We start from the raw sequence: 14,510 nt of genomic DNA on the forward strand, positions 1-14,510 counted from the left end.
CATCAGCGCTCTCACGTGCCTTGGCTGGTGGGATGTACACTATCTGCCTGACAAACTTATTATTTTCTATGAACAACACATTTTTGCTATTTCACAATTCCATGCTAATATATTAATATCTGAATTATAGTTGAAATTATATTATTTGAGTTTCTTAAAATCGAGAAGAAATTTCTAATATATTGATGTGTATAAAAGTATATAAGGTTGATGTATGAGTGTTGTACAGCAAAAAGGAATGCAGTACAAGTATAGTACAATAAGTTGAAGGCTCTAAATACAAAAATAAATGGTTTTTGTTTGTGAACTACAAATAGACTATTTCTAATCTTCTAAAAAAAAAAGTAAACTATTTATATTATAAATAAGCTACAAATAATAATATGATATTTTATGAACTTATTTATAAACTTACACATTTCAACCTCAAGTCAATATAGATATTTTTTTTAAAGCAAAAAAAAAAAAAGAAGATATTTTTTATACGTATATAAATAAATATATAATATTATTTTATATATACCTATCAACTACCAAATCTCATACTTACGAACATCGCAAATTTTACGGAAGTTATATATTTTTAATATTACTTATATAAATTGATACCATTTTAAAGTTATTTGGGGACCAGACATTCTCTTTAGGCCTCGTTTGGGAGGAGGGAATGGAATGGAATGGAAATGAACGAAAAGAATAATTTTAGAATATTCTTCCATTCTCTTGTTTTAATGGAGGGAATGGAAAACTCATTCCCTTATTTGGGAGTTTAAGTGGGAGGGAATGGAATGGGTAGGAGGGAACACTTATTCCTCTCTATTCCCTTAAAACCTCAAATTTTCATTCCCCCTGAAATTGGGAGGAATGGGAGGGAATGAAATTAAATTTAATGATTTTTTTTTACTAAAACTCCCAAAATACCCCTATATATTCAACCATTTATTTTAAAATAGGGATCTAATAGTAATATTTTCATAAAATGATTCCATTCCATTCCCTCCATGTTGCTCTCAAACAAGATTATTTACATTCCATTCCATTCATTTTCATTCCTTTCCATTCATTTATTTTTAAACATCCAATCAAGGTTACTTAATTCCATTCCATTCTTTTCCATTCCTTTCCCTTACTTAAATACATTCCATTCCTTTCCATTCTCTTATGATCATTCCATTCCATTCCATTTCCTTATGAACTCCCAAACGAAGCCTTAAAGCTAAACTTGTCAATTTTTACATTTGGACATTAAAAATCGTGATTTTATAATATAATTTAAGACTTTAGGTTGCCTTTGTTGAAATTTAATTGAAAAATTAAAAACACGAATTTAACACTTAAAGTCTTATTTTCAAGAAAAAAAAAATCCAAAATAGTTTTGTAGGGCAATGGGCCAGGAATATGTGTTGGGTTGGTCCAAGAGTGTTGTTGGGCTAAAGACCCATTTCGAGGACACTAAATGTTCTCAGGATGAGGGGATATCCACAAGGCAATACTAATGGGTAAAGAAGTGCTATCTAATTAAGTTTATCTAAGAAGGTGATCCGAAGAAGAGTATGTAGGTGATCCGAGGAAGAGTATGTCCTCGGCTATGTAAAGCCGAGGTAAGAGAAGGGTTGTCTAATGTCCAAAGGTAATATTCTTAAAGATCCTATAGGTAAGGGTAAGCATGGTAGATGTACAAGATAAGAAGAAGAGCTGTTGAATATCTAAGAAAAAACTGTTACCACCGCATTGAATGCTCTACAACTACTTTTCTAGCCACATTAATGGGGAAGTGATGCATAAGTATCAGAGTTTAGCTTTATGGTTGCCTCCAAAGACTTCAGGGATATGTGAATGAGACAAGTATCTAAAATCAGTAATCTGATCTATACGTGAAAGAGGGGGAGAAGAAGGTGGATGATATAAAAGGCAAGAGAAGAAGTTCAGGAGGGGGGATCGGAGAAACTAGGAGAGAAAAGACTGTACCCATTAGCACCCATAATTGTAATTTGTCTTTGAAAGATAATATCAATCATCTTCGGCTTGTGTTTGTGGACAATTTCTATTACATAAACAATTAAGTGCGTATGATGTTGCAATCTAGCTAATCATTTTTGTTATTCAATATCACTAAAACCTAAATTTGAAGCACACTTTCTACAAATTTCATTTTATTGGGCTGTTTGGGCCTATCCCCTTTTTACTATTGGGTTTAGGTGCAAATTGTGACATTACCAGTTTCAAAATAATACTAATTCAAATAATTACTATTATTATAATAATAATAAAGTATTAATTTGTAAATTTTATTTGGGAACATGAACTTATGAATGAACTTATTTTTGTTTTGTATAATTCTAAATCCAGACTTTTCCATGGAGTGACCACGTTCCCTGAAGACAAAACCAAAACACAGAAAACAATATAATATATATTTTACTCCTCAGAAAACCCAACCCCTTCTACAGAGTCGCAGGGTTTAGCAGCAACAACCATGATACGCGTCGCAGCTAAGCTCACTAGAGCCACCAGCTCCGCCGTACGATCCGCCGGGCTGGGCCCCAACTCCCATGCACCTTGCCTTTTCTGTCTAACACCACCATCACCACCGTTCAGATTACTCCATGATGGAACTAACGGCCCAGATGCGAACCCAGTTGCTATTCAAATGATCGATTACGCTCTCTCTCATGCTAGGTCCCAAAAATCAGGTTCTTCTCTCATCCATTTTTATCTATATATTAAAATTTCACAAATTTTATTTTAATTTTTTTGATAATTTTTTTAATATTGTTTTTGTATTTTGTGCATTTTGTAGAGGAATCGTACGGACAAGGTCTTCTGGTATTGGAGCAATGCCTTTCCACTCATTTGAGTAAGGGCCAAGATGCTGAGAATTCAAGGGGTTTGGTCTTGTTGGCCATGTCTACCTTATGCTCTGAAAGGTTTTTCTTTTTTCTCTTTGGTAGTCAATTGGTACATTCATAAATATATTGTAATAGTTTGAATTTGATGGTTTCAGAGGGAATTTTGATGAAGCAATTGAGAAACTTCAGGGAATCGAAGAATTAAGGCAATCCTCTTTAGGTGTTAGAGGTAAGAAAAGAAAGAAAGAAAATTTATAATCTTAATGTGAATTTTCTCTGCATTTCTTTGTGAATTTGTGAAATTGGATTCCAATGATGAAATGGGTATTGAGTAGAAATGATATTTGGGTCTTATAGTTGCTGCAATGGAAGCTCTTGTTGGTCTTCTTCTAGAGTTGGGTCAGGTCAGTATTTACAACTACCCATTTCAGTGTTTTATACATTTATTCATTTATTTTCATTATTATTATTATTATTATTATTGTTTTTTTTGAGTTTTGAGATTTTTGGTTTATACGGAGGTGGTTCTTCTTATATAGGATGATGCTTCATCAGTGATCGCAGATAAATGCTTAAAACTGGTTGAGAAAGAAGAACCGAAAACGGGTGGTGGAAACCCTGTGGTCTTAAGTGCTCGTGCTAAAGCAGCTAAAGGGCTGGTTGAGCTTGTACATGGTAATCTGGAATTAGGTATGTCGAGCCCTTGGTTTCCTCTTTTTTGTCGTTTTAAGAGTTTTCCTCAATGACTGAATGATTAGCTGTTTTACTTCAGCGAATACATTTTTGAAAGGATGTGGGAACAATGAAGGAAGCATTGGTGAGATTCATGGAATTAGTCATTGTGGAAGAGATTATAGTGAAGTGCATTGAGCCATTGATGTTTTGATTTCTAGGTAGTGTTGCTCTATCATATGGAGAACTCTTGCATGCCACGCAGAACTTTTCATTGGCAAAAGAGATATACAAAAAAGTAATTCAAGGGGCATCTGAGAATAAAGATTTTAGTGATTTGCATGCCTTTGCAGCTTGTAATATGTCCTCAGAGGAAGTATTGTTGGCAGCCACTTGTGCTTTAGGACAGCTTGAGGCACACATGGGGTAGGCTCAGCTTACTTGTATATCTTTCCTTACTCTTTAGCTTTTCTTTTTCCCTTTCTCTTTTCTCCCTTTGGTATTACACCTTTAATCTATTATGTTCTTTTAGGAACTTCGGTGATGCAGAGGACATATTGACAAGGGCATTATCAAAAACAGAGGGTCATTTTGGTATGTTACTTCGGCCTTTTGTAGTTAATCATGTGACATACAAATATTTTGCATTTTATAATTGCATCTATCTCTGAAATGATATCTTGATATTGTGATAAGTCTTGTGGTTTTATTTGTTTGATATAGGCTCTCATCATCCAAAGGTTGGGGTTGTCTTAACTTGCTTAGCACTTATGTTTCGCCATAAAGCAAGGCAGGAGCAATCAAGTTCTCTTATGATTCAAGAGGTCAGAACTTGTACCTGACCAAATTTATCTATTCTGGCAAACTTTGAAATTTTAACATTTATTATTTCATTCACTGGCTCTTAAACGAACTTGCTAATGTGTGGCCATGCGTAAGTAATTTGATTTCAATGATTTTAGGATATTGAATGAATTCAATAAGTGAAGGTCAAGGTTAATTACTCTTTTTTCCCTCTAATAAGATGGTTTATTGGGATATGTTATTAGGTTATTGGGTCTCACATCTATATATATAATAATAGGTGAAGCTGAGAGAAACTCAAATTAGAATTCCAAATTAGAGTTCCAATTATGCACCATGTGTCCTAAGTTATTTATTCTTAAAGAGTTTTATTTCTTAATTTTAGAATCAAATGTGGGATCATATCATAAATATTCATCCAAATGAGTTATTAAGTATAAAAACCAAAGAGTCTAGAATAAATGAATCGTAAAAAAAAAAAGTGCTTCACAATGATTTTTTTTAAAAAGGACAATTTAAATTTTATATGTAATAATATTCTTACAAAATTTTTTAAAGAGTTAACAAAATATAAAAATGACTATCAATAGTATTTACATTATATATATAGGAATTATATTATGCATCTTATTTTATATTTTTAAGTGTATCCATACATATGTATGGTGTTATAAGCTAGTATGTATAATTGATACTTAGCTTTATGGTGAATAAGAAAATAATTTTAGTAAGACAATTTGGTGATGAGACTAGTTTACCTAGTGGTCAACCCCATAACTTATTCATTGGGCAACCCAATAATCTAGTCTTTAGATTCTATGGGATGATAGAAAATGTAGGAAGGATGGAAAAGGTTTCAGTTTTCCCTCATGTGTTTGGTAGAGTTTGGTAGAGAGAATGGAAATGTGAAAGAATAGAAATTTGAGATATGCTCTTTTTTTTTTTTTTTTTTTTTTTTGTGTTTGTGTTTGGTCGAGGCAAAGGGAGAAGAATGGAAAGGTAATTTCTATAAATTTATTTTCACTATAAGAAGTAACTTTTTTTATGAGTATATAAAAAATTAAATTTTTTCTATTCTTGTATAAGAATTATCATATAAATTAGTATAGATGATTACATCACATTTATTGTATTATTCTATTTTATTTTTATTTCTTTACCTATCCATTTTATATATATATAAAAAAAATTAATTAGCGGAATTAAATACAATGACATCTTATGAAAATAACACATCACCAAAAAAAAAATCTCCCAATCATACTCTTTGTAGAAAATTTTTTTATCTCTGAAAAAGGGTTATCTTGTCTTGTTAACAGGTGTCAAAACAAACATTTAAAAAAAATAACAAAAAAAAAAGTAATAAAAAGGGTCAAAATAATAAATTTCTCTCAAGTTTTCCTCCCAAATTGGGAAGATGGTTTTTTGTGGGCCCGGGTGGAAAATCTCCACCCATCCACCTTTCCATCCTATCCCATTCCCACCATACCAAACAAAAGAAAACCTCCTTTTACATCCTTCAACTTCCCCCCCGTTTCAAGTTTATAATTATGTTGGGGTAGTTTATGGGAGGATGTCTTCTAATTTATTACTTCAAAATTGTTGTCAGGGACTTTATAGAAAGGCAATAGAGTTGCTGAAAGCCCCACCATTGGAGACTGATGGTATAGTGAGCAGCTCCTTGATTTCTCTCCTTATGTTCAATTAGATGGTTTTTTTTTTTTTTGGTAATTTGTTCCTACTCTTTGATTGTGTAGATACAGAAACAAAGGCTGGTAGAAGTGATGTAGTGGCCCTTGCAAGAGGTAATGGTTAAGCATCTGAATAATTCTCAATATACATTAATCACCTTTATAAACATACAGAGAGATTGTACCAGAGTAATTGCCATATTAAGAATTAGTGTTGCCCTCAAAAGTCATATGTTTATATTGCTATATGTTACACCACTGTATATACCTGAACATTGACTTTGTTTACCATTTGCATTTGTTCATATTCTGAAAAGTGAGTGTATTACATTTATAAACTTATAGCGACTCCCCTTTTGTCACTTTTGTTTTACTGGTTGAATCTATTGATTCTGTTCTATTTGTAATATGGAGGGAGATTAGAGTGCATATCATATTTCTGCTGAGGCTGAGATGCTTGTGTGTCATGCATACACCTTGGCATGGATGGTATCTGACAAAATGTATGCACATCAAGAGTTGTGACTTGTGAGTAGTATCTATGCTCCAAATTTAAGTAGAATGTGTGTGCACGCACTTGCAACCGCGATGTGTTTTATTTGTCATGGTTTGGTATGTTGACTTTTAGCAGGATTTCTGCATTGATGTAGTTCTTTGATTATGTAGGTGGGTATGCAGAAGCACTTTGTGTCCAACAGAATAGAAAGGTTCAAGGAGAGAAAATGAGGAGTTGGGCTGAGGCTGCATGGACGAACCGCAGGCTGTCACTGGCTGAGGCACTAGAAATATCAGACCCATCTTCCAAAGTGCCTGTTATAGATGCTCGAATCTGCAGGGCACTGTAATTTATCTTTTTCCATATTTTCCAGCAGGAATTTGTGGTTCCATTTTTGATACATCACACCCAAGAAATTGGGAAATTCAGTCCAAACCCACGTACACACCACCTTTGTAGCATGTCAGAAAAATGTATGACATTATGTATCCCTCTATGAATATGCAGAGAGACACTATCTGTATAATGTGATCTTTGGACAATCCCCTGTATATAAATTTTGGTCAGAAATTAAAGAGTTTCAGATCCTCAAATCCAAGTACCCTCGGGTTTGATTATCTCTTTTTGGTGAGAAACAATTTCTTTAGGTGGCTGAGTTGTTTTCTGATTTCATATATGGCATACTTTTGAAGTCCATATACTACATACCATAGCAAAGTTGGTGTGGTGATCTTAATTCAAGCTGGTTGACCAGTAAAATGAACCTCAGATTGATCATTGATGAGCTCTAAGCCCCAATGGTTACTGATTTAAAGGTTTAAAGTTTAATACATAGTTGTATTGTATGAGCAGTAAAATTTAAGGGTACACTTTCAGTCAAAACATCAAATACAAATACACTGTTTAAAGGAACAATACAGAGTTAAATTACAATTACAGCTCTTGTAATGAATAATAGACTACTCACGAGTTACATACATTCAAGCATACATACATAAATATATACATGTACGAATGTATGTATTTATCCAGATTAAATGATCACAGTGGAATATCAAGACCTTTGCCTATATCCACACCAATTACCTGTAATATCCCCCTTTTTATTATCTGAAAAAACACAACGCCACTATTAGTGACAGTTAGGTAAAAAACTGGAAAAAAAAAAAAAAACATCTTTTGGTTTACAATAGCAAGAAGACAATTAAGTTCAAAAGAAAAGAAATAACTCACTAATTCTACAATGAAAGTTCCAATAAGTCCAATCATACAAGCTCTAGAATTCCAAGTTTCAGCTGTCTTTGTGAAACCAAGAAAAGGGGCTCCGAATTTTGGCTCTACTTTCGGCATTTCTACCTGAAATTTTCAAAACCCATTTCCTCAGGTAACATAGAATAAAGTTTTACTACGAAAATTAAGAGCAGAAAGCAAGAAGAACATACTCCAGCAGGAAGCTTTGCAGCAAGGACTCTGAAGGAGACCCGGTTCTTGAAATATGCAGCATTACGATTATTGAAAAGAGTTAGTTGTTGGTTTCGATGATTTATTGGAGCTCTGGAGGGAAGGAGGAGAGGAGAAGATATTATGGAAGATGAAGATGCCATTGGTTTTGGTTCTACAACCATAGCAATTGCCTCTGCAGTCACCTTATCTACTTGTTCATGTTGTATTTTATTTATTTTTCTCTTTATTTATTTATTTTTTCTGGCTGGTTTTGATACACGTTCATATTGGACTGGACTGTGGTGAGTACAGCGCAGAATTCTTCTGGGTCCCCCAGTGGGCATAGCCCATTGCTCTTGTCTTGGGTCCACTCCCAACAATTAAAATTTGAAAGGGTAAATTAAATAGATTGTTGCTTGTTTTGTTTTGTTTGTTTTTTTTCCCTTTAAAATTTCATTAAGTTAGGTCAATTATATGTTTACTTTCATTGATCATGCAAATTTGAACAATAATATATACATCTAAAATGTAAAAAGTACATGAATAATAAGTAAAAAATATATAATTTTTCATTAATATACATTTACATATGTGCCACCAATTCTCTTAAAATTAACGTTTTAAATATAAAAATATTAATTATTTAAGTCGATTACAATAAATGATCATTTAATATTTTACTAATCCAATATTTCCAAAGATTTTGATTCATATCACCGTTCTCCTTGGTGTGGTGGTCACTTTATGAGTATAAATGCTTGTAAGGAATAAGGGGCAAAAATCGGAGTTCAAGTTTCTAGGAGAGAACTTTACACACATATACATAGATTATGCTAAAGTAAAAATTCTATCTTGTATATAAAAAAAAAAAATTTGATTTTATAAAAAAAAAGAGATATTAGCATATTTAATTTTTTCTCCCTTCGATTTTTCACATATATTTATATACTCACTTTTATTAGACCTATACTTTCAAGATTCAAAGAGTTTGATATTGTTAACATGCAAAGTTAACATGTAACAAGGTTTGGGGAGGCCCACTTTATTTATCTTACTTGTATATCATATATACTTGTATTGCACACTTCTGCCTTCTATGTAAAGATATTCATGTATATGTTATCACTTGAGAAATATGTACAATTATTTAGTATTTCTAACAGATATTTTCACCGATATGTATCGATATCATTCTCTATTTTTATAACTAACAATTTTCTTTAGATTAAAAGATTAAGAAGAGAGAAAGATTGGGTGGATAAAAGAGAAGGCAGGAAATTGGTGTAAGTTACATATAAAAGTCAGTTGTTATATCATATATCATTTACACAATATTAAAGAGTGTTTTTAATTTAAAAAAAAAATTAGAAATTAACGGTAGAGGTTTAGATAAAACTAATATAAGTTGTAGAATAATTTGTTGAATGTCACATTTTTTTTTTAATTTTAATTGATACTTATAGATAGATAAAGCTTCTTATTAAAATTTCTAATGAATAACAATATTTAATTAATTTTATGCATATATATAATTGACTTTATATATAAAAAGGAACATTTAACCGACTAAGTTATGGTTATATAACATAAGTATAAAGATATATGTGCAATCAGGTGACTTAAGTAGTGCATGGGGAATGTGGGGCCTTGATATGAGTTTTGGGGGCAGGGGAGGGGTGGGGTATTTATGTAGTAATATAGCTAGGTAAAAAAAAAAAAAAAAAACAAAAAGAAGATATACTTGAAATTTAATTTAATTTAATTGGTAAAAATTTGTCTTAAAAAATGGTAAAGTCTTGATTTCAAAAAAAGAAAAAGAAAAAAGAAAGGATCAATATCATTATCTTATTATCAAAGTTGACAGCGTACATGGAGAAGGAGATGACCAAACTGCTTCCGTGGTCATTTATCTATTGAATTATATAAATTCCTTTGTTATATGATTATTATTATCTTACAATTTCAACTCTTCTTGGCCCAACAATCACAAACATATAAAAGGCCATGATAACCATTTGATTTTTAGTCTTCTTCTCTCTTTCTTTTCTTCATACTTGAATTGAGACTGACATTTGGACCACGCATCTTCAAGAAAGAGAAATTAAGACTGCAATCACATATGTCAATGGGCTGCTTCGGCAACACTGTGGTGGGACTTGAAGGGCAATCATAATAGTACCCATTATCATTATCTATCAAACCAACCTGCTGAGCTTCCATGATCATATGGCACCTCACTAGATCATCCTATCAAATTGAGAACCTTGTCAATAAAACAGTACTTTCTATTCAATTAGAATTTTTTTTTTCTTTCTTTTTCCAGATTTTTACCTTTTGAGATTGATTAAAGTGTCTTGTCAGAGAGGCTAGGTAGGCATCGAATGTTGATGGGTGTAACTCGTCTAGACTGCACCAAAGTGCAGATACTGCAATAACGCTTGGCCTAAATTCCACCACTTTTGAATCTGGACGTTTTGATGAGTTTAAATATCAGTGGAATCAAATCAAGTAGGATCTACCTTCGGCATGAGAAAATTCATGGATAAAGCAATACTTCTTTGCTCCACAGCATGAGGCAATTCTATCGGAACTTTTTTTACGTGTACAGTACTTTGTGCCAGCCTTTCATGATGCAATTTAAAGCTTAAAGTAAAGGTCGGAATCAATAGGCATATAAATAGGAGAGAGTATATCCCATAACAAGCATACCAAATTACCTAGGTAACATATCAAGTGAATGCTATGTGATTTAATTTTATATTCCAAAAGTTGTTGATCTTACCAACATTTCAAATGATATTCACGCATCGGCTTATAACATGAGTAACTTCGTCATAAGAGATAATTTTTATATAAATAGACAGCAGCAACTAAAATTTGCTAGTGACAAGAGTTTAAGTTTTGAAAATATATGGATAAATTTAATGAGTGTTGGTTTCCATATGTATGATTTGAGGTTTAAGATGATAAGTTTAAGTTAGAGTGTAATCAATTTTTGCCTTTTCAACACGAAAGATTAATAACTAATTTTATACATTCAAGTTTTTTTTAATCTATACTTTTCAAGTAATAATATGACTAATCTAATCTTTTTTTTTTTGTTCCGGTCATAATCGATTTTAGATAGGATTTTATAATTCTTAATTTTTGAAAAACTTCTTATTTTGCATAAACAATTATAGTATTGTCAATATAAGAGTATAAAAAGCGATACATGCATTTGGAAAATATTTTTAATGGTTTTGTGTATTTAGCATCCAACTTAAGTGTTTTTTCTATTTGCAAAATTTCTTTTAAAAATTTCTTTCTTAATTTATATACAAACTGTTTATATCACAATAAATATCTTGTTTAAAAAAACAATTTGAGATTAAGATAAAATTATGGGGCCTATTGATGGGTAGAACTTTTTTTTTGGGTAAATGATACAAATCCTGATTTCAAATTAGAGAGGAAAAGAGAACAAAAAAAAAAAAGTATCTGGGTTTCTTATATTTTTAATAGGACATAGGCCATCTTTTAAAAACTATATACATATTCAAGTATATTATGAGATAATTCTTTAGACTATTCTAAGATTAAAATTATTCGGGCTTCTTTCACTTTGGGACCTTAAGACAATTGTTTTGAAGTGGACTAGTGGAAGAGTCGGCCACTTCCTATATAACTATATATGTAAGCTATTAAAAGTAAAAACTGCACAATGTCAATTTGAAGAGTTAACAAAACCATGGCATTAGCCCTCATTTGCCTCCTATTGAGTACACAATATATGAAGATAATGCATATACCTGAAATAGCCCCAAGAAGTAACTTGGTTACTCGGGTAATAAACTCCTCATGGAGGTGAGGTTTCAAAGAGTCAGTACTCCACATCAACAGTTCAACATAAGAATAAGCAGTTGTAGAGCCAAGGCGCCATCCTAGTGCCTCTAACAGCTTCAATTCCATCTGTTGGATAGTGCTTGGATGAAATGAATGGTCCAAATTCTCCATCTTCAGTCACAACAGCAGAAGCCAATCAATTACATATCTTAATAACAAAACACCAACAACCACAAGAAGAAGAAAAGTTACCTGAATTTCATGCAAGTTAGGAGTGCAGGTTTCACTGAACTTGGAGGCAATAGATAAGCACGCAACAGACAACAATTCAACCATCCAATGTTCCCATCCCTTAAAAATAATTTACACTTTAGTACTCAATCCAAATATTGTTTTATGGAAGAAGAAATCAATATGTTTCCAGGAGTACTCCTTACATTGCATTGATTCATGGATATGAATCGATCAAGGTAACTTGCAGCATGAAAAGCAGTTTCAAAAGAGAGATTCAAGCGACTTCTAGACTGGAAACAAACAACCCAACAAGGGAAATTGTGAGACTGGTAAATAAATTATAAAACCTTTATAACTTAGCAATACTACTCTTTTTCTTTCAATGCAGATCTAGATTTGAAGCTATACATAATCTGACATATCCATTAGGACCAAGAACAAATCATTTCCATATGAAATGAAAAAAATTCATTTCATGATTAAGATTTTATTTTCTTGGTCTTATAATTTTGTACAAACTGTCATGTCATTAAAGTTTTATATGATTCAATATTAGATACATATTTAGATTTGTAATATCTAATATGAACTATAAAATGGGTCCAATAAGAGAAGATACTTTTCCAGTGGAGAAAGAAATAAAAACATGAAGCAAGACTCTGTGAAACTGACCCTGAAAAGCCATTGAATAGCTCTAAATCTAGCAAAGATCAAATTTTTCGACCGGAGATGCTCAATATAACTAGCTTCAGGCATGTAACTCATCTCCTTCTCTAGGTATATAGCAAAGGCCTGCTCACAATCTTCCTTAGCCGTATAAAACGAACAATAGTAGATCTCTGAACTGTGGTGCTTAGGTGTATGTTGATGAATAGGTGTTGCTGGGCTAGATAGCCACGATTCATCACAAAGCAAGCTTTCCATACCGATTTTTGAAAGAACTCTTTAAAAACACTTGTAATCTACTGTTCAAACTTCAAACTTCCTACGCAATGGGGGAATGTATGTACGTGTACCATTGTCAATGAAATTGAAAATGACATTGACGTGATAATCATAGAACAATAAGGGTTAGCTTTTCGTACATGACCAAAACGGAAAGAATATGCGAGAAATTAGAGGGAATGAAAGAAAGTTATATATGGCCATACATGGACGTGGGGTTGAGTTGGTACTTGGGTAGTTAGAAGCAGAGCGGGGAATAAAAAGAGGGACACGTCCCACATGAAATGGGGTAAATGCTATGGCTATGGCTGGCTATTATGGTTTATTTATTTATTTTAATTTGAGGGTCGTAAACTATTGCGTGAGTGAGAGCACGAGGATAGCTGTGTTGGTTGTATAAATGTACATGTACTGTACATGGCTCCTCTCCCTTCAATATGGGGAAGGACCAACTATCACCCCATGTAGTTAGTTCAGCTCATGTCTGGTCCCATTTTCATTCGACATGTCGCTTTTCCAGTTCAGTGTGGACCACGTTGTCTTCATTTTCAAGTCATGATCATGAGGCCGTGGGGGCTAGATTAATTGGCTAACGAGATATAATATTATTTGAGAAGCAAACCCATTCACAAGGAGAGAGAAAGGAATTTAAATACAAAAACATACTACAAACTCCACTAAAAAAATTATAGCTCACACTAAGTTTCCATGGCCATGAGTGGGGGTTGTATAACTTTGCTATCAATTGCCACGCCAATGCTACAACCACAATTTTCCATACGGATGCAGCGAGTGAGGCCAGCTTAGATACTTATAGGCAACTCACATGAGTCTTTTATAAATTGATGTGCCATAAATTAAAAAAAAATTATTTATAAAATTATTTAATATGAGTTTTACTTTTTTGAGAATCAAATTTATTTAGTATGAGTTAAAACAATACAAATCATATTTATTATCACGTTAATTTATAAACATTTTTGTGATAAACTTTGTAATAAATTAGTATTATACAAAAAATATAAATTTCCTTTCATTCTTAGTGTTCTATTTTATACTTCACAAACTATAGTATAGTATATGCTATGTATTTTTTTTCTTCATCATAAACTTTTTTTAATTTATAAGAGGAAAAAACGTGCAATAAGCTGTGATTTGTGGAGCTTATGGTAGGACATTCGAAGTAGGATGGAGGATATTATTATTATTATTATTATGGGAAGAGAGTTAATTTGAAGTTTGAACTTGTGACATGGGGAAGGAGCAAGGAAAGGTGTCATTCGAGCTACAAGTTGCCCACGAGCAAATATTTTTTATTTTCCAACATCTTTATGAATGAAATAAAATGGAATGGAATGATTAAATAATAAAGTAATTTAAACAAATAGAATGAAAGTAAATAAGTATAATGAAAGAAAAGAAATGGAATTAAATAATACTAACCCATCTTCTTTGGATGTTTTAAAAGAGAGTAATGAAATGAATTCATGACTTTAAAATTCGGAACAGTTAAAGAACCGAAAAAAGTGTCTGATTTTTTATCTTTACTAG

At 32.3% G+C, this 14,510-nt stretch overlaps 3 protein-coding genes across 4 annotated transcripts; 1 reads left to right on the forward strand and 2 right to left on the reverse strand.

The window, feature by feature from the left end:
- Positions 1 to 2,302: 2,302 nt before the first annotated feature.
- On the forward strand, positions 2,303 to 7,147 carry LOC142610625 (uncharacterized). Of its 2 annotated transcripts, XM_075782488.1 has the most exons (12): positions 2,303 to 2,693; positions 2,801 to 2,927; positions 3,005 to 3,078; positions 3,207 to 3,253; positions 3,389 to 3,539; positions 3,622 to 3,666; positions 3,743 to 3,947; positions 4,054 to 4,115; positions 4,245 to 4,345; positions 5,935 to 5,989; positions 6,083 to 6,130; positions 6,683 to 7,147. In XM_075782488.1, exons 1-12 carry the CDS (start codon positions 2,477 to 2,479, stop codon positions 6,859 to 6,861), a joined length of 1,311 nt encoding a protein of 436 aa, XP_075638603.1. In that variant the 5' UTR covers positions 2,303 to 2,476; the 3' UTR covers positions 6,862 to 7,147. The 2 variants fall into 2 exon arrangements, with proteins under 2 accessions (XP_075638603.1, XP_075638604.1); XM_075782489.1 differs by lacking the exon at positions 3,622 to 3,666.
- Positions 7,148 to 7,328: 181 nt separating this feature from the next.
- LOC142610626 (light-harvesting complex-like protein OHP1, chloroplastic) lies at positions 7,329 to 8,183 on the reverse strand. The gene is made up of 3 exons (XM_075782490.1): positions 7,955 to 8,183; positions 7,746 to 7,868; positions 7,329 to 7,622 (listed from the first exon to the last, which is right to left on the reverse strand). Exons 1-3 carry the CDS (start codon positions 8,135 to 8,137, stop codon positions 7,554 to 7,556), a joined length of 375 nt encoding a protein of 124 aa, XP_075638605.1. The 5' UTR covers positions 8,138 to 8,183; the 3' UTR covers positions 7,329 to 7,553.
- Positions 8,184 to 9,823: 1,640 nt separating this feature from the next.
- On the reverse strand, positions 9,824 to 13,093 carry LOC142608578 (putative cyclin-D7-1). Its single transcript, XM_075780268.1, has 6 exons — positions 12,687 to 13,093; positions 12,218 to 12,304; positions 12,033 to 12,131; positions 11,747 to 11,951; positions 10,287 to 10,420; positions 9,824 to 10,202 (listed from the first exon to the last, which is right to left on the reverse strand). The coding sequence occupies exons 1-6, from the start codon at positions 12,936 to 12,938 to the stop codon at positions 9,978 to 9,980; spliced, it is 1,002 nt and encodes a 333-aa protein (XP_075636383.1). The 5' UTR covers positions 12,939 to 13,093; the 3' UTR covers positions 9,824 to 9,977.
- Between the last annotated feature and the right edge of the window lie 1,417 nt (positions 13,094 to 14,510).

The sequence above is a fragment of the Castanea sativa genome, chromosome 9 (assembly GCF_040712315.1).
Source record: "Castanea sativa cultivar Marrone di Chiusa Pesio chromosome 9, ASM4071231v1".
Taxonomy (NCBI): Eukaryota; Viridiplantae; Streptophyta; class Magnoliopsida; order Fagales; family Fagaceae; genus Castanea; species Castanea sativa.